At 43.7% G+C, this 20,968-nt stretch overlaps 1 protein-coding gene across 19 annotated transcripts in view; it reads left to right on the forward strand.

The window, feature by feature from the left end:
• The window catches only part of Dlg1 (MAGUK family member discs large 1), a 687,637-nt gene that overhangs the window by 523,929 nt on the left and 142,740 nt on the right, over positions 1–20,968 (forward strand). For all 19 annotated transcript variants that reach the window (XM_076762410.1, XM_076762413.1, XM_076762412.1 and 16 more), the window contains one exon: positions 1,387–1,422. In XM_076762410.1, the coding sequence (XP_076618525.1) occupies positions 1,387–1,422 (36 nt within the window). The remainder of the gene's footprint in view (positions 1–1,386; positions 1,423–20,968) is intronic.

Genomic DNA, 20,968 nt, shown 5'->3' on the forward strand with positions numbered 1-20,968 from the left:
AGTACACTTTCGAATTATATTCGAAATAATTAAATGACCAAACGCTGCTGAAAATGGTCGTTTCTAACGACTGACCTCCGATAAAATGGATCGTGGTCTTCGGGTAAATTGACTGGAAACGCAGAATTTGTATCGAACGAAGGCTTGCAAAAGAAACCGAGGAACGCCACTTTCGTTTCTCGCGGATATTGAATGTGCGTTGTGACGAATGTTACGTGGAATCAGCTTGCAGCGGCCGGGTGCAAAGCGCAACGTGCTCCGTGACACCTATATTGCTGCCATAAATCTAGCAAGGCGGTTGAACATTAACCCAGCGACCGCCGCCTATACTTCCGACACTGGTCTACCTCTGCGCCCGATAAAACGGTTGTCTATACAGTCCGTGATATTATTTACACCGATTTAATGAACCGTAACGGAGTTACGACCTTCCGGGCGAAGTCACGCGTTTATCTGAAAAAGAGGAGTGGCCCGTTATCATGCGGATAATTCAAGTAACAGAGCCGTTAAAGCTGTTTACAATCTCGTAGTGATCTTTCGAGCCGCTAATAAGTTCCTTCGACATATTATTAATGGATCTACGACGTGCCGTTGCTTTTTTTAACGTATAAATCACTTGTACGGGGGTCGTTCGCGCTATTAATTCCCAGTGTTTTTTTTTTTTTTACAGTCGATAAATTTACATTTTTAAACGATATAATTAACGGGAAAGTAACGATCGCTTTAAGACTCTCGCTATCTGAGCCCGAAAGCGTAATCCTAAATGTCCCAAATAATCCTCGAAGATCGAAGCACGGTCCGATTGAATTTATTCCACAGTTTCGACGGCCACAATTTATTTTCGCGGAATAACAATAGCGCGATGGCTTCCGATCGAAATTTACTCGTCGACGATACCGCGTCCCATTTTTCACGGTTTTTCATAGGCGCAGTCACGCCAAATGGTCATAGACGAAATTTCGAGGTATAAATCTCGGCGTTGCGTAGACGAGATAGTAGAGTGGAAAATTGGATGACGATATGGTCGTTTCGCAGGTAGGTTCACCGGTTCTTTGTCCGGCTGCAAATAAAATACGCTTCGGAACATTTGTTTGACAGATCGGTGAACTTTGACCCCAAAGATTTATGAAAGCCCATTATCCGGATTATGAGATAACGAGATCTCAAAGTACAAGTGTAAATTCGAGCGTGCTTGTGCATTTTTCAAGCAAGACAATTACCCGATGAACCCCTGCCTCCGGTACAAAGAGCAAGAAACTCCGCTACGTTTTTAAACGCGAATGGAGGCAGAGACTAATTACTCCGATGAATTTTTTAATACCTACTTTCATATTGTTCTTCGCCCGGCTCTCGTAGCTTGTTCTCACATTGTTTTCCCTGTTGCAGAGTCACGACAGCTGGCAAGGACACGACGGTGACCAGGTGAGCATTCACAGCTTAAGTTTGCTGACATTGCTTTGCTTTCGTTCTAAGCACGATTACTTTGTTCTTTCCTCTTTTCCGACATCATGCGCTTTAATTACATCACTCCGCCCCGTTACGGCATCAATCTTACGTCTGTCATGTCCTTGTCTCAATTTGTCTAATGATTTATCGCTACATCATTGTTAACGCGTGGAATGCTTCTCGTGTCTTTCGAGCACTGTCTTGACGAAGACATGAAGATAATTGATGAGCCTTTTCAAATGTTATTATTACGAAAATATACAAGGCGTTTATTGACATTCGTAAATATATTCTACGGGAATTGTATGCAATCATCTATGACCACTACAGTATTCGACGTGTTAACAATATTATGTATTAAATTTTAACTTGGAGTTTCAACGTTGCTTGTAATGTTGCATGTATGTGTATTTTTGTAACTGTACGTATCTCTATAATTTCTAATAATTTCCGTTGGAATTGCACAAATCGTTGAGGAACGAGAGGCGAGTCGAAAATGCATTTTCGACGAAGGGAATTGTTCCCGCCGTATCGCGAATCGTTCCCGACGGTATTGGCACGAGTTACATAGAAATGATCAAACCAGAGGAACTTATGGCGGAAGTGAAAGAGTGCGCGGGGGAGCAAAAGCAATTTGCGCGACAGTGATGCATGCGATTCGAGTTCTTACCATCTGGTTACGCGGTTACAACGCGCTCTGTATCTCTTCGTTATTAAGGGCGTTGCGGTTTAATGACGCGATGGCTGCAACGACCGGTGCATCAAGGTTGCAACGTTCCTCGTTAAGCACTAGCGATTAGTCGGCGCTGCACCAACGCCTGTGAAAATATTTACCAGTCCGCGGAGTCTGCCTCGTAATGCCTCTTACGCATTAATCGATGCGCCCTCCTGTCCCTGGAATTCACGACGAATTTACATCTGCTTTTTCATTCCGTAACGCGTCGATGCCACGGTGAATTAACCCTCCTATTTGCACAGAGTGCTCGGCTACCGAAAGTAATCCTTCCTGGAGGCGATTTTATAAGACGAAAACGTGCAGATTGAAATCTTACGGGGGCAGGAAATTGAAAAAACGTTGAATAATAATTCAATAATACAGAGTTTCCTGGTGGAAGAACGTCTACTAATTGAACCAATTTCTATTCAGGCATCGTCAATTGTTACATTCGAGATCGTGCACTCCAATTTTCTTCGCTGAAAATCATGGATTAATCGTGAGTTTGTCGTCGCTTCGCAGCGGGACGAAGCGGGCCATAAAAATTTTGTCGAACAGGCAAAACTACAAGGACGTTTCCGCGGGACGAAGTATCGCTTGGTAATTCAGAAAGCTCGTGGAACGCTTTTTACGAGGAACGAAAGACGGTGGAGGCACTTAACAATGAAGGCTGGTTGAATGAGATTTAGTGTACCGTCTAATCGGGTTTACTCTCGCCTTAGGGCTCTGTCCCACGCTGATACGCCAATACAGACTCGGTCCACGAGAGTGGAGAGACGATGGTGTGGGTGAAGAGCAAGAGGAAGGAAACTGAAGAAAACTGCGAGACCAAGTGGTTAGGGAACGCGCGCCGTGAATTTAAAAAGATTCGTTAAACCTTGATACCGCTATAGACTCCCTATCCGTGGAAGTCTTTGTTAAGAAGTTCGACCAGCCCCCCATTTTCGCAATGTTTCGCCGAGTTTTATCTCGGAAAGAAGACTCGAGCGTCTCAGAATGCTGGAGCGAACAGACGACTAAACGGTTCGCTCGTTACGAATTCCTGGCGATCGAATAATTAATCGTTGCGATACATTTATCTGTGCCACTGCTATGGTCGACGTTGGCGCTAATTCAGCTAAAATTAATCGATTTGTTAAAAGTTTTATACAAGCTGAAACACTGGATACACTCTTCTTTACTTATTAATGTGTATTTAGCCAAGTGTATGTTTGGTTCGTGATCGTACGAAGTATTGATTCGCTTTTATTTTATCTAGAGAAACTATTTTTTTACGCGAAGAAGTTTAAAGGTGATTCGATAAAGGTGTATATTCTCAGGGATGACGCCCTACGAATTTCAATATTCGAGGTCTTCATATCGTTCGAGGGCGTCTCGAAGAATCGGGTTTCGGTCGATGGTGCTTGCCATAGACACTCGAACTATAGCGTTTCCCAATAGTGTCCTCCCTGGAGAGGTTCTGTTTCATGTTCCATCTTCTTGTTTCGAATATCCACAATACGTCACCCACCGCGCCATCCTTTCGAAGGTTTTGTTCCCTTTGTAGCGATACGAGGCAGATCGCTCTTCCCCTTTCTTTGTTCACGGCGAACAATTTTGCGTCGAGATTCTTTCTTCTCGCGAAAACTCTCTTAAATCAAACCCTTCAGTCAAGCATCCTTTTTGCTACCTTCTTTCTTGCGTATCTCCAGCTCTATTAGGGCGAACATATCTTTTACGAAATTCATGATATTCCGCCGCGGAGCGAAAAAGGAGCATCGGGCACGGAATATTTCGTAAAATCTGAACATGTGTCAAGGACAAATTCTGCATACGGAAAAAGCAGAATAAAAATATTCTGTGAATTATTCGACTTTCTTGTTTTGATAGCGGTGTACGACAGTACGTGACAAAAATGTCTGATTAACTTTTTGCGAGCTGGCCGGAGAAACAAGATCGCGCACGGATGTTTATTTGATATTTTTTGTATCCTTTTTGGATGTTTGCAATTCACGGAATATTCTGTATATTTTAAATGCGCGTGCGGTTTAATCAGAAGTTATGCTCCGTTAAAATACACTACAGGTTCGCCTGCGTAAATGATAATTTAGTAATTTTATAAAAATATACGCGTTTCAGTTTTCTCGATCGCGAAACTAATCCTGCGATTGTTCGGACCGATATACTCCGTTATATTATTCGCTGAAAAGGGGAAATTGAATCGAATTCGTTGTGTTATGCTGATATTTCCTGCAGCCTGCGTCCGTGCTCTCGCGAAACTCTTTCGGGAAATCTCGCCACGTGGATCTCTAATAATTTCCTTGTCCAACGGAAGGAGTCCGTCGACGGCTTGCTGCTGGCAAAATACAGGGGCCAAACGAAATCTCGCCCGTGATTTGCGGACGTGTGCTCCCGCGGGAATTGTCGATCGCGCGTGCAGATCGGATTGCTGCGTTGCGCTTCGCCGAATTCAGATGAAATCGCCTTCGCGAAGATTTATGCGCTGCACCGTGGACGAATTCGAACGCGTCGTCCGAGACGTCAAACATTTCCATAATAACGGACTCGAGAAATACGCAAATTGTGACGTTTTATTGGGAAAGATTGCCTTATCTAAACAGCATCGACGAATAGCAGGAAATAAAACAATAAAGTAATTTATCGCACGGGATGCTCGCTACGATATTTCATATTTCGAAGCGCAGAACGTTCTGCGCGCACACGGGAACGCAGGGTCTGGTATTTTAATTAAGTTGATAAAATCCAGCGTTCGACTTCATTTTATTTCCCTTTGTGCCATGCAAAAGAATTTTCTCTGTACGCTTGAATTTTTCAGTCTTGGGGGAAATGCTTATCCGGGGTCGTGCTTATTTGAGAGTGCTCCAAACATCACAGGGAGTAAATTAACTACCAAATAGTCTCCTGAAATGAACAGTTTGCCGAGCGATCGCGGCGTGCACTGTTGTAACAAGGTTTGCAGCCCATCAGGCGTTATGCTGGCTTTCATTATGCCAGTACGCTTCTCGAATTCAACACTTTAATATATTTAATGTTAATCGTGTACTGAGTACAGTTTTGGAACGGCTGTCGAGGGATAGTAATAGAGGGAATAATAATTTCAAATTTTCTTTCTCAATAAAGTATTTGTTAAACTCGTTTACATCGTTCGTTTCAATTTGACAAACAGTACGTATTATTTGCCTATCGTTCGAAACCGTGCTGGTTTTTAAGAAGTATATAGAAATCGATGCATCGAATAAAGCCATTTGTCGAAGCGGGGCTTTTCTGCTTCGATGCGGATCGGTAGATTTACTTGTAAATACGTTCTGGCTACGGCTTTGTTACTCTTGAAAAGGTGGTCCGTCCGTTTTCAGGGTATTAAAAAAAACTCGGAAATCCTCTTCACGCGCAATGTTTCGCAGTAACTAACACGGGAAACAGGGCTCGGTGCCAATTACCTTAACTCAACCCCCTTTACAGCTTTATCACCGCTTTCATTCTTTCCCTCTCATTTTCTGCCTGTCCTCCTCTCGTACGCGCATTGCTCTACACTTGTCCCTTATTTTTTCAGTCTCTTTTCTCCTCGATGAGCATTCGCGACTCTCGCCGCAAATGAGCCACTCCAGTTATGAGAGATTAGCCTAGGGTGTTCGGCAGCTAACTTCCTGTCCTCCACTGTGTGTGTGTGTGTGTTTTTTTTTTTTTTTGTCTCTCATTACTAGGGTCGTACGGAAGGCAGGGACTGCTGAGATCCAACCGCGGGCAAACGAATTCTGAAAAAAATGCGAGACAGAAATGGAACAGCTCGTGACGTTCGGTCCCTCGACACGCACTAATTAAGCTCCAGCATCCTCCTCGGCATTCTCCTCGACATTCCGTTGTGTTCGATGCAATAAACCACGATACCAATTGTTTTTGAGTTGCTATTATTTTCTTTTGTTCACACGTACCCTGTACCTGCCTCCTGTTTTCCGTGTTTGACGTATTACCTCGTTCCAGGGCGAAAAATCGGATCCGTGACTCGCCTTGAATGGAGGGTAAAGAAACGAATTTCATTTCGAGGCGTGATCCAATCACGGGTGAACTGTTCGACGAGGAAAACGAACGAAACACACAATATTATATTAAGGATTCTAACCGGAACCTGAGGTTAACAGTTTTTATTAATATCGATTCATAAGTTTGATGTGCTTATTACTCGTGACCAACTATAATTGTATTTGTAATTGTCAATATTTCATTAGAGAACATTTTGCCCAATATTGGTTTCAACGAAATCCTATAAATTAGGTTAATCGGGTTGCTGTGTATCATTTTGTCCGGGTAACCCAGTTACATGGGTTACTGTACGTATAGTACTAAGGGGTGAAACCACATTTGGGTTACGGTTAGAATTCCTATACTACATGCGTTCGGTAAATGTGGTAATCATTAACTCAATATATACATTTTTATATTTTTTATTATATTTTTTTTAAGAGTATTATTAATGAATATGTATTCAAACAGAGACGAATATTCTACTAATAACGATGATACTGAGAAGTATTCATGATCGCGAACAAGCGGTTTATCGACAGAGTTTACTGTACAGATACTGCAATACATAGGTGTCACTTATAGTTCCAGCTCTAGCCTCGCTCCAGAACAATTAATTAGATTCTGGTTGTCGTCGACGTTCCCTGCAATTTCACACGATAAACATTTCAAGTAATGCAGTACACAATTTCGAAACAATGCAATACGAACAGCAACAGAAATTCGATACATATAGAAACTACTAATTGTTGGTTGCACGATATAAAAGAAAATCAATCACCATCGATCAGGTAATGGATACACTCGAATGATTTTCTAGTGGAAATGTATTTCAGACACTGAATATATGTATCTAGTGCTTAGAACAGATGACGAATAGCCTAGAATTATATTCTGCGCTGATCAAATACTCCTGCAATTAGCGAGGGATTTTTAAATTCCGTTTCACCGGCAATTTTCATTATAATACTTAGCTACAAAATATTGGCTTTAGAGAAAGCATTCATATTAATGGAAACGGAAACAACACTTTAAAAAACTAGTTTATTTGCATGAAAATACCAGAAATTTGCATACTTGTATGCATAAAATTAATTTCTATAATTATTCATAGCACGATATATTTGAAAACAGTCCCCAGTGTGTAACAATGGATCCCCGGTAGATAATAAATAATACCGTTTGTTTACGTCCGGCTTCAATTTTCCTGTCAGAACATATTCGACGATCGTTTTTTATTCCTAGGCTACTTTCGCTTGAAATTCTATTAAATATGAAATGCTAATAAATTCGGTGTACGCGAAATAAGCAAATACGACACACCTGTGTATTCCGTACTTGACGATAAAGCCGAATAAAAACTATACTTTTAAGGATTCGTCCACAATCGGAATACAAATTAATAAGCTTTCGTTTTTTAAATACTTTTCGCTCGATTACCCGTATCGAATTTTGTATTCTGTCCTATTTCGCGAATCGGGTCGGGGAAAATTTCATTTAATCTTCGGAAGAGAAAAAAAGTAGAGAAAGCATCCTCGTGATTGACCAATCAATTTCCGGGCAACTGGTTTTCGGGACACGAGTGCCAGTCGGTCGACGCAATTTCCGGTTAGTATAGGGAAATTTGGCCGGAAATCGGCTCAAAGGGCCGCACAAAGGAGCGTTACGCAAACGTTAGGCGGGCTACGATGCATCGTACGCGATTTCGGCGGGCCCCGCTCACGAAGGCGGGGAAGCCCGTTAGAGAAATGCAAATTGTGCCCAGCCAGACAGCATTAAACGTTGCCATTGTTCCACGACGTACTCCGTCGGTGGTGGCACGGTTGCATACGGTAACACGCGAAATGCACCGCCAGCGAAATTGCCTCCCCGGAAATTCTAAAGGTTTCGTTTAAGTTTCCAGGTCATATGGCTCGAAGCGTTAGGAAGAAAAGTACGGTCAGGCATTGAATGCGCTGGGTTGACCGCTTTTGGCTCTGAGCGTATTTATTTTTCGAGAGCAATCAGAAGGAGTTCAAACGGTCGGTTCCGCTACAAACAAAAAAAAAAAGAGAACGAGGAGGCTTCCGTATTCTTTTTGCAGAGTCGCGGTTGAACGTCTTAACCCAGGGTCGAATTTGAATGCGAAAAAAGATTCGTTCCGTTCGAATCGCGAGTATTTAGTTCTTTCTGCTCGTTGTTCGTTAAAAAAGTATCGAAGGAATCTCGTTTCGCGCGAGACTTTTCCGCCGAAAAGGAATTCCTTGGCTCCATTCGATGAGCGTTCGAACAGGGAGCACGTTTTTTAGAAGATTAGATTGGAACGAGTTTCCCGATTCGCAAGCGCGGTACGAAACCTTCCGAGCTGTTCGAATCCGTAGATTTCTCGGTGGCGAAAGGTTGCATTTAAATTCCATCGGATGCAACGCGAGCGTAATAGCGAAGTCGGAAATTTTTGCCCATTCCGGGACCAGTTGAGAGGGAAAGGAACGTTTCTGCGAATTTAGACGCAGCTGCATTCTCGCTACTGACATTAGGCGCAGGAAACAATCGGTTTCTCTGCCATTTTACGATAGTTTACTTGGACTCCACAATTAGAATGTTTATTCCGGTACCAGATTTCATCGGTAAGCCAGAGAAGGTATTCTTTGGGAACTTTTTGCAATGAAAGCGTGAGCGCAAACATTTTCAGATTTTAGTGGAAACTTGTGAAGCATATTTCCTGCACTTTGACAGTTTTTAATATCGAAGATACGAACACAGTTTGTTTACAAGACATGTTGAAATATGGGCTGCTGAAAAAACACACCGTCTACCCGCGGAATAAAAATCTCCCGTCTACCTTGCTGGAAATAACAATTCCAAATAAATTTTTATTTCATGGAATTCGGGGAATTCTGGTGCTGGAACAAATATTGTACAATCATGAGAATTACTCTGAGATTAGTTAGATATAATTTGTTAAAAGTGAATCTAAACACAGTAATATGCAGGTAGCTTCCGAAATTCGTGTAAACTGTCTATCATTACGAATCTGCCCGAAGCGATATCTTCGTATCTATCTCAAGTTCCCCCACCAGAGTGCAAAGCCGCACGACCTCGCACGATCGGCCTGGCACGAAACTGGCGTCGTGGTGGAAACGAATGTCTTCTGTACGGTTAGTACGGCCCTGACGGGACTAAGTGAAACACGCGAAAGAGCGAGAGGGAAAACGAGAGGCACGCGGTAGAGAACGCGAGTGCTTTCGTGTAGAGTTGGTCACTTTTTGTTGGGAATAACGGATAAAAAATTACGGTGTCGTGAACTCGCGGAGAAGCAATAACTCGTTGGGCGTTACGTGAAAAATAAGTTACCACGGTTCGAGTTTACTGTTCCAAGAAATGCTCCGTTGCATTGTTTGCGAGCAAAAGTTTGTGCTACCGCGGTTAGAAAGTAAGTTCGAACGTTAACGCGCAAATGATATACAATTACGATTTCATAAACGATAGTAGATCATTGGATAGATCATCGGTCGAGCGAAATTAGAGATCGACGATTAAAAAATGTCAGATTTTACCGGTAACTGGCTATGTTGTACGATTTTTTATTTAAAAAATGTTTCGTTTATATATTGCGGTTAAATGCACGTCGAGGGCAGGAAAAAAATCTGCTTTCGAGGACCGAAACAATAATCGGAGTAAAAGTTTATTTGGATAACGCCCAGCACTGTCTCGGCGAGGACGATCGTGCAGGTTCGTGTAAGTCCGGTGAGACTCGGCTCGGCACTCCGTGCGTGCAGCGAGGTTCATGCCGGCCGCCGAGCGATGACGTCAGCAGGCAAAGAGGCCCGTCCACGGCCAGCTCGGTAAAGCTTACGAGAGCTCTTGACGTTTCGCCTCTCTGCGTGCACGCTCGTATTATTTTCGGCCGCTCGTTCGATCCCTGGCCGTCCGTTCGATCGGTATCGCGAGTAACTAGTGCTCACCGTGTGGCGGGAAAAACGTTTCGTTCCCGAACGTCGCGCGTTCCTTCTGCGAGTGCAATCGTGACCGAGGAGCGAGAGAGAAAGCGGCACAGAGGCGGAGGAGGAGGCGTCCGTGGCGACCTAACCTCCCAACCGGTGCGTCGGTGATTTTAATCGGCGTTATAGCAGTGCCGTGTAACCGTGTCACGCGACCTGTGCCAACTGTCGCGAAAATCAGCTCGTCCGCGAAACGTCAGATCGTACGGCGTTGGTCGTTCGACAACGCGTCCACGGATTTTCGTCGCCCGTGAGTTTCTAACCTATGTTCGCGCGACCGGTGCGCGTCTCCTCGACGCGAGCTGTACACGGACGTGAACGGAATGGAGTCGGTAAATAAAGAGTAGAGGTGGGAACGAAGGCAGATGTGCATAGAGGAGTGCAATCTGTTTATGTGACTGGGAAAGTGTCGCGTACATATTGACATTCGCGCTCGCGCTCGTCCTTTGTTTCTTTTCGTGCCTGCGTGTCGGCTCGTGAAAACATCGTGGCCCGATTGGCGGTAGAAATTCGTTCTCGAGCGAGACGGACGGACGAGAGAGGAGCAACCTGTTTCTCGACTGTGTGCGCGCGTCCGTGTCTCTGGTGGAATGCAGGAATCGTGCGTGCAGCGGCGTCCTGATACACGGGTGATTTCCAACTGACGCCGGATAAGAGTGCAGTGTCGGTGTAGGCAAATGCGTCTCTCCATTATCATCTAAATGTGCGATATGTAAGTGATACTGCTCGAAAAGGTAAAGTGACGTTTACGTTGAGTCCGTTCGCCACTCCATTTTCTTTTTTGGCGCCCAGTGCGGAAGGAACACGTGGCAATCGGTAAATTAGGGAATTCGTTACGTTTAACGGGCATTGTTCTTCGCGTAGCGGTACAATCAGACTATTCTCGGAACTAATTAACCGAAAGCCGTCGTAACGTTTCGTATCATTACGTGCCGCGGAAGCGATACGAACGAAGGACATTAGATACAACACGCTTTATTATGTTTCGCTAGAATATACATATATACCTTATCATTTACAATCGTTCTTCGATCGTAAATAGAATATTTCCGTTGCGATATTCTCCGCGTGTCAGACTCTCGGTTGTTAAAGAGATCGCGGCGTTTGAAGTGTGTGTATGTCCACGTGGAAATCGAAGCCTCGCGATCGTGAGTTTCCTTATCCGCGTCGTCATTCGTCGCGGTACGCTTCACAGGAGTACGCTTCGCGCGCACTAGAGTGAGACGGACGGACAACCTGTTTACGATATATACGTACTCGTGTGCACACGTACAACACACCGTGCGCGACGAAGGTAGCGTACACACAGTTTTCGTGGGAGCGTAGAATCGGTTTTTGCTCCGTCCTCTTGTAAAAATACGTACACGTACGTATATGTACGTGTATCGACGGATATCAAGTCGGACGCGGTTCGTGTGCCACTTTAGGCTCCGTACTTTCACTGATCAATCGCCCAGGGCGTGTAGTTCTCGGACCAAAGAGTGCATTCTCTTTGCAGAGGATCTACTAACCTTTACTTCGTACTTTTCGATAGCGTGACTCTTGGCGTCGAGGCACTTGCCTCAATTCGAGCGGAACCGTTCGCGTCGCGTCTTTCGCGGGCACCGAGAATCGATTTCAATCGATTTCGAAATAGGTGGCGGTAACGGTCAACGAACGTTACGCGTACGAGTCAGACCAGCCATTGGAAACTAACTTTTTAGATGATTTAACTCTTTGCGGCACAGGATTTCAGATAATAAGACCCATGTTGCACAGAAATTTTATTGCGTTTTAAATTAAACAAAATTGGTACATTTTTATTAATGAAGGTATCACATAATGTAAAAACATAAAAAAATAGTAATAGTTTAATTAAATTTATTGCAATAAACCTACCAACACAAGTAAATACATTTGTAACATTTGTTGAAGATATTACCAACTGCTTTACGTAAATAAGACGAAATATAAACCTTTGCACATGCAGCTATTGCAATATTTCGAGGTGGGACTGAAAATGTCCCACCATGCATTACGGTGCACCAAAAAGGCGGGACACTTTTAACTCCAGCGTGCTCCAAAGAGTTAAACGCGCTATTCCGCCCGTAGTGTCTTTACTTCTCTTCGAATATTTAAAATATAATTGTTTGACTATTTAGAAAATAAAATTGTTTTTGTTTCATTTACGTACTCGGATAAAAGGGTTCGTAAAATTACACGCTTCACGTGCTCCGACTACGCTCGCGACTTATCGACACTACCGATTAGGCATTACATAATCATCGGCTATAGCATGTGACGCTGTCCGCGGAGGAATAATTTTCTACGTTATTTGCCTAGGCAATTTGGGTTAACCGATCTACGGTTGATGGCAAAAGCATCCGGCCATTGGGTGTATTAAATAAATTTAATTAAAAACTTGCGTTTACAAATATTTACGTTTACGATTCGTTGCATTATTTTAATGAATTTTTATATAGAGATCCTAAAAAGCATTTTTTTTAAATAGGTATTACGAATTGGATGTAAATCGAGGAAATTTCTTAGCTGTATGTAGGACGGTTCGGTGTCCCTGGCTTTTATCAATTGGGTTGCACTTGCGTGAGATATAAATGCGGCACGGGCCCGTAGGAAATAGGCCGCTGGGGGAGCATAATACGGCTCCGTGTCACCGTAATCGCGACACAGAATCTATGATGTATTTTACGCATATAAAATTACCGGTCTACGCAACGGTCTCGTGTTTCCTTTAGATTGAGTTTTCAACCGGCCGCGGCACTTTCACGTTGCAATCGTACGTTAAACTCGCGCGAAACCTTTGGAGAAGGGACCGAATATTATCGATATCCGATCGTTTCTAATTACAGATCGTGTTTTACACTTATGATTATCCGCGAGTTACAGTTCGAGACCGACCATTCGTCCAGACAATGGTTCTGAATTTTCGTTCGTTAAAAGTTCGACTCGTGTCCCGGTCGTATTTTAATTGGCCTATTTACATACCGTTCGTTTCAACGAACACCGATGTTTGAGAGATGGCAGAATGTAAGAGAGTTTTACTGAAATTTATTCCCACGATTCCTTCCGCACGAGTGGATTCACGTTGATCTTTTAACGCGAACGTATCTCTGCCTTTTCTTTCGGTGAAGTGCGGTTCCGTGAATTTCGTGAGAAAATTATGTGGCACGGTGTTCTCTGAGCGTGCGGATTAATTGGATTAATTTACATCGAGCGTCGATCGATCCAAGTAGAGGAGGATGACCACCAGGCGAAAGAAGAAGTCGCAGGACGGGTTCCTGAAGAAGGTGTCGAGCCTGTTCAATCTAGATACGGTGAGTCACTCGCAAAACGGAACGTGGTGTCACGAATTTCGTGTCACATCGGGCTATTCTATTTCGAATACATCTTTTAGCGTTACGGTGGCTTTGTCGCCGTTCTACGCCATTGTTCCGTCTACCGGTTGAAAGCATTTTAGCGTAGGAAGTCGGAAAAAGAAGTATCAGGAAGTTGGGTCTGTTTGAAACGCGTCGACCCGTTCGCTTAAACTCTTTCGATGCTTCCGCGTCGCTTATAATAAATATTTAAGCAAATATTTTGAATTAAAACTCCATTTGTTTATCTAGAAAGGATAGGAGTTAACTGAAAAATTCTAAACTTAATAATCATAGGAACATTTACATTTAATTAAATAACGAATACATATTTACATCGTATTTACAGAAATTCACCTTTTAAATTTCATCCCATTATTCAAGTAAATATTTTGAATTAAAACTCCATTTGTTTATCTAGGAAAGATAGGAGTTTACTGACAAATTCAAAACTTAATAGACGTAGGAACATTTATGTTTAATTAAATAACGAATACATATTTATATCGTGTTTACAGAAATTCATGTTTTAAATTATATCCCATTATCAATGCCCTATTGTATAATTTTGATCAAGTGACTCGTTACGGATGCAAGTAACGTTATTGATCTCTGAAGCAAAGGATGCCCGAGCATTTATGCCAATGGCATTTTAAATATTCGTCTCTGTAACGCTACTGTAAAGTAATTGCAGTACGTAACATTATGCGGTCTTTAAGCGGAACAAATACGACATTAATCTTCAATAAGCACCAGGTACGCGTAATAGCAAAGTTTTTGAATAAAAACAGACGAGACCTTGATAACCGTAGACGAGCGATTGTCGGATCGTGGAACACTTTATTAAACTGAACATTTCGTTCTGCGTAATGCATTTATTCAGGTGCATAGATCTTGCCGCGTAAGAACCGAGGAAGGCTAAACGATGTACCGACGAGTTTACAGAGTAATATCGCATCCCACCTGGATGAAACGGATTACAAATGTTTCTGTTTTTCTTGCTCGCCTGGGTAGCTCGTTCGACTGCGAGCCATTTTGCAGAACGAGCGGAACGAACGAAAAAGGGATTTGCATTGTTGTTAAATTGAGCCATATTTTGCTTTCTGCTCTCTCGGTGCGCTTCGTTTTCCCTCTTTCCTTCTCGACGCATCGAACGAGCAAATAGCGAAATCTGGGCGTATGAAAGTGGACAAAAATTGAAATGAACACGGACAGTGAACAGCGATTAGATTTTATTAACAAATACCCTAGTTTTTTTTGATCGAAGAGGCATCAGTTTAGCTTTGCCTTGCCCTAAAGCCTGCATTGGCAACAACGATGAATTATTTGCCGCGAACCAACGTAACAAGTCCAAAGTAACTTGTGCAAGCGTGAACTGATTTAGTATTCGTCGCAATCTATCATTAAATAGTATACCGTGGCACGAAGTGCTATAAACGTAGTGTACACACGGAGCACACGCACGAAAGTTCGTAATCGTCTAATTCATAACGTTGCAACTGCGAGGAAAGTCGATTTCCCCCGTACGCGGCGTTATTAACTTCTGAAAGGTGCTAGTTTTCCGCGACTCGAGCAATATCGTTATCGTCCGATAGCGGCCATCGCGTTCTGAAAACACGACCCTCTCCATTGTCGGTCGTATCTGCTCTTTTCACGGTAGAAAACGAACCGTCGTGCCTCCGGGAGAACGAAAGGAAAATGAGACGGCCGTGAAAGTGGAAAAAAGAGATCGCGCGAGAGGCAACCTCACCGTACGCGGAGGGAAAAATGTTGCGAAGTTCGAGAAGTGTGAGAGAATTGCCGTTGAAAACCGTTCGACCATTTTTCTCCTTGATTTCTCGAACGTTTCGCGCGATAAGGAAACGTGGAATAACTCGGAGAGGTTCCGTAGACTCTCGGATAAAGAAGGAAGAAACGAGGAAGTAAAGGAGAACCCGGAACGTAAACAACGTCGTTGCGCAGCTTCAGTCGGCACACAACGAGTTTTGCAGACAAACTGCAATACAATCGCGATGTTTCTTTCGTTCAATTGTGTTTACAAATGTTACTATCAAATTCTTCGATACGGAGAGCTTGTTGCAGGAGTATCGGTGATATTGCCTTCCTTCGGAAGCTAAATTCGGTTCGGTGCTCAGGGCTGAGAGTTATGAGTCTTTCTAGTTTGGGGGCACAAACAGACGATTCTGTCTCTAGTACCTTAAAGTTTCGAGTTTTCAAAATTGCTACGTTACAGGACTTTAATTTGGACTCTCGTATCGAATCTTTAAGGCAGAGTACTTTGACGAGAACACTATGCAGTTGCTTTGTAAAACTGAGAACTATCGAGTACTTTTCCACGAGTGTAGGAAGATTCATTTCACTCGATGTGTTTACTGATAGGTACATGTTCCTCGGTAGATAACGGAGTTGAGTCTCGTAACTTTTGATAAATAGTTTAGTAGAGCCGAGCGTGTGTCTATAAATTTTGATCGTTCGTAAATGAGCGAGTCCTATTAAAATTCTGCGCGGTCGACGTTTGTTTTCCTTCGCGAAATCAACGTGTTGGTAAGCTTCATCGAGCGTCGTAAGCGCCCAGTTTACATTGGCACCTGATTTCGACACGTCCAAGCCGCTTCGTCGGTCCTAAGTCAACCTGGACACCGTGGCTTGGCGTAAGCTTCCCCAACTGTACACAGTTTGCGAACCAGCGAATGCCGAAATAATTTTGCGGTGGAATTTCCCATTGAAACGCGGAGCAATGTCGTAATACTTATATCCTCGCGTTCGTCGAATCAAAGAAATCCTTCTATTCTTCAGTTTTCCTAAAACAGCGTGGTAGATTTACTTTTTCCTTAAGACTCTCGCGATTTCGTCACGTAACATCGTTGTGCCACTTACAGGCACGCGTGCCCGGTTATGGACTCTCCGTGTGTCTTTTGTCCTCGATATTCGGTCCTCTCTTTCTACGATAACTTCTCGCCAGAACTTTCTAAAATACAATTGTTGTAATCCATCGTTTGTAATTTCTGAAATTTCGGTTCGTTCTCGAGTTTCCTTTTTCCCCGAGTTACGCCTACGCTCGATGATAAAAACGAGACACTTGGATAACATTCTCAAGGCCAACCTGACCTGGTTGACACGTTGTCGCGCACATGGTTAACAGGCTCGTGCGTTACGAAATCACGGTAAACAGGTCGGTGATAATTGACATGGATTAACAGTCAATTGAGAATCGAAGTGGCTCCTGCCGCGTCCGGAGCTGCATATGCATTTCCTCTTCTTGGCTCGTAACGCGTTCCTCAATGCGTGAGACCACGGATGGTCTTATGCAAGACCTCCTGGCGTATGCGTTCGTCGTACGAGCGCATCGTGCACGTGCACACACGCACTCGTAATTGGATATCGGCGCGACCTTCGCGCGAAATGCGCGATTTCAGGCTTGAAAACGAGGATTGGACTTCTAATCCTTCGCAAACGAGCTGCGAAAGAAACTTGTCTTCGGATCTGGAGCCTGAAGCATCGCGAAATAAAGAATAAAAGTAAAAAATAATGAAACGGTCGAGCGTTGGTTTAAAGGCTGAATTGCGTCGCGTTGCAATAAACTCGCTGTCACCGTAAGCAAGTCGAATGTCACGGAGGATAATTGGAGAGGAAGTGATGACAGTGTCATTCGATTGGACTTCTTGTCGTTCGTAGGAGAATTTGATTTTGTATGAGAGACTGATAAAGTTTCTCCAATCGCGAGAAAGTTTGTTTCCTCGTCGCCAGGTTCTTTTTGTTTACAGAATAATTTTAACTGGAATCCTTAGCACCCTTGTCGTCGAAGGATTAATGGCGCCCCGTACCGCGAAAGGAAAGATCATTTTTGTCGTGGTTGCGGATTATTTGTCCTTGTTCGTAGCACGCAGTACTCGCTGTCGACTTTTTCGTTGAGAACCTCTGACTTTGACGCCTCTCTTATTCCCGTCAGACGCAGACCTCCCTCGGTCGACCTTCCGGAGGTGGTTGGAAGTGGAGGTTGGCCCGCAAACCTCGGCGAGCTGTGCACCGAATGTTGAATCGTATAACTTGCACATGCTTCCCCCGTGCCCGTAAGAACCTTCCACCCACCCCCAGGTGTGGACCAAACGCCATTGAATGGAGTGTTTCACGGCAGGCTGCCGGCTCCATACGTTTCGTGCCAGACACGACGATCTCCCTCTTATTTCCTTTCTGCTCTCGCTTCCGCGCGATCTGCGTTCTCGCTTTGTCTTTTTGCGCGCCCCGGTCTCTCGCATTCTTCGCGGGAGACTCTCTCCCAGGGTACACCTCAATCTGCAATCGCCTAAATTCTTTCCCAGAGCGCATACCTGGCCGTGTTATTGCGCATTGAATTCCTAGCCAACGAACACCGAGAGATCGCGTCGAGAAATGTACAGCCGAGATTTAAGTTGCCCGGATCGCGATGAATTTTACAGCAGCTTGAGAAATAAGGTCCATCGATCCTCGAACATCCGCCATTTCGGTACGATCTCAACCCTTTCTTTCCTGTGACGAACTATCAAATTACAACGTGTCTTCTAACAGCGTAATAATATGATTACAATCGTGGAACAGTAGCTGTTACTTCCCAGGTACTTATCGAAAATATATTTTCACGAAACGCGTAAAAGACCAGTCGCTATGAATAATGCATACGACACCGTTATGTCTTATTTTCCGATTGGTTCGCAAAGTATTTCCATAAACCTCTCTACTCGAATCCTAACGCCATTGTGCATCCCTTCTTTGTTCGTCCAGGTTGCAATTGTTGTTGAATAATAATGTACATATTTCTCATTATTTTCTGAAACACTTCTCCTTCGTTCAATTCAATAGTACAAGGTCCAAATAGGGTTCAGTTAGAGCAAAGTTTTTCGCCAATTTTCCATCCAGAATTTCTGCTGGAATTTCTGAGATCTTTATTTTCTTGTACGCGGTGCCGGAACAGGAAGTTGGAATCGAATTATGAGGGACGGAATCGTTTCGAGATTCTAGGTAGCATTTACGATTCCCGTTGCTTTTCACGTGGGACATCCAGCGGTATTCCATGGGTCGTTGTTAGCGTTCGCAGTCCAAAGTGACGGGACGATTCTCAGGGCCGTACATTTCCCAGGCACGCTTCGAGAGTTCGAAGTAGCAAAGAGAGGACAAAAAAAGGGGAAAAAGTCACTTTGCGCTAAGGTAAGGTCTCTGAGGGAGAACGATCCAATTTATCGTGCACCCAAAAGCTTTGTATCACTGTCTCCACATTGTTCACGACGATTCTCTACCTAACTTCATTCCTGCTAAGCTTCGAGTTACATTATCGGATTAAGTCCCGTCGCATCATGCAACCTGGGAATTACAAACTGTTTCGTTCATTCTTTGCGAGTAATAGGATTAGTTTCTATAAATAATTTTCCTGGTTTTAAAATTACACGTACCTCTGGGCATAAAACATTGATATCAGAATCGTATTCAACTGAAATTTTCAGGCTATTAGGTGTTCCCACAAGTTTCACAAAAGATTATTAGCAAATTTCACAGGTACTGTTTTCATTTGTTTCTCGATAGGTCGCATTATGCGATGGAGGGATACGTGTGAGAAAAATTCAGACACGAGCACAAGTATTGTATGCATAGAAGTGTCTTAATCGACATTCGAGGTAACATTTTTAAGTCTACTCATTTGCTATTAGATTGAAGGGTTAATAAGTGCAGCTTATGAATATTCAACTTTAATTGCTCGTAAAGCACGTTATCTTGAAACTGAAAACGGTGTTGTAAGTCAAGGTGCTAATTTACTGTGAGTCATCCTTTATATCGTGCTACTGTAATATCTCTCATTATAATTCTAAATGCATTTCTTTTTTTCTATGACATGATAATGCTGGTAGCATTAGTACCTCGGTATGAAAGATAAACAACCCTTCATAATAAGTCGAATTCGAAGTAGACGTCGAAAATAAATTGCTGTATTATATTTTCCGGTTGATTATCGTTCGAATGAAATGTTATCAGTTTCTGTGTCGTTGGTCCAAGCTGACTTTTATCTCCTCGAAGCTTCGAAAACTCGGAATTTGGGGGATAGTATCGAAAGCACGCTCGAACAAGTTTGACGCGTCTTTTTCCTCCGATACTGGCAAAAGTTATTCTTCTACCGTCGCGTGGACAAGGCAGCGCGCGAATGCAAGGAGCTTTAAGTCCTGAGAAATGGCCAGGATGAGGGGAACGGCCACTAAGCCACCACGGTTGTTGGACCTTCCGTCTGGCATCGAAAGCTTCCCTTATACCGCCCCTCTCCCCAGGCCGTCCATTTTCAGTCTGCGAGTTCTACCCTTAACATATTACCCACCCTAGTTTACGCGGGCTATTTTTCGTATAAGAACGAAAATACGTTTCCCGTTAGCGGGGGAGCAAACTGAGCGCTCTTTGATCTCCTACAACTTTACTTGACAATTTCTGTCTCGAGCAGACACTCTCAGACGACGATTTATAAATTACTTTCACTTCCAATACGCGTTCACGCATTTCACACAATAGTTTTTCTATTTAATGTCGAGCATCGTAACTCCAAAATTGTCACTAGGTAAAGTTCGACATAAATTTTCCCTTTCGTCAAAATTGTACATTCGTGAAAAAGGTTTCGTAATAGTATAATAAACCGAGTTGAATGAAAAATTTTCCCCTACCGCTTTTTCCAATTTCGTCTGGAACAGAGTGCCAGTTATTCGAGGGAAAAAGACGCTGGCAATGGCCAGTCAGGACGTTGACGAATCCTTTTCTATCCAATCCGCGTACCATCCAGGAGGGTGCAATCGGGGGGGAAAATTTGGTCCGTCGTCGTGTTAAACGGCAAGTTTTGCGTAACATTGCCCGAGGCAGGGGTGGAAAGACGATCGCCAAGGCGGAAGTTGGAGCAGTTCGCAAAGCTTCGGCTATCGACAAGGGTTAAATCCGTACGAATGGATTCGTAGGTGTGCATGGCAGCCATTCTCGTTAAATTGGGCCGGCTGAGAAATGGAGAGCAGCCAGTTCGGGGGTAGTACGAAGCAGAGGGAAGGCGCTGCCACGGTGGCCAACGTCGGGGGTGGGTTAGGGAGACACGGACAGCCGACAAATGGACGGCCGTTCGTATTCGCGGACGTATTTCACCGGACGGACACTGACCAGTCTGCTGCCTCGAAAGCCAATACCAGCGAGGCTTTGACCTTTTCTGACCGTCCTTCCGCATTCATTGTTCTGTAGCCATCCACTTGTAACCTGGCGACTTATCTCTCGCGGCTGCTTGTCGGACCATGAGTCGTTTTCACCGGGTGTACCGGATATTTGTCAGTGTTCGTTGCACGGCCCAGGAATTCGCGCAATTACGTTTTCGTCCAAGTGTACGGGCCGCTCCCTTTGTCCTAATATCGCTGGTTTACACGCGGGGAGGAATTTCGAATTATTTCGTTCGATTAATTTTAAGTCGACAGTGA

Source organism: Colletes latitarsis, chromosome 3, assembly GCF_051014445.1.
Source record: "Colletes latitarsis isolate SP2378_abdomen chromosome 3, iyColLati1, whole genome shotgun sequence".
NCBI classification, from domain to species: domain Eukaryota; kingdom Metazoa; phylum Arthropoda; class Insecta; order Hymenoptera; family Colletidae; genus Colletes; species Colletes latitarsis.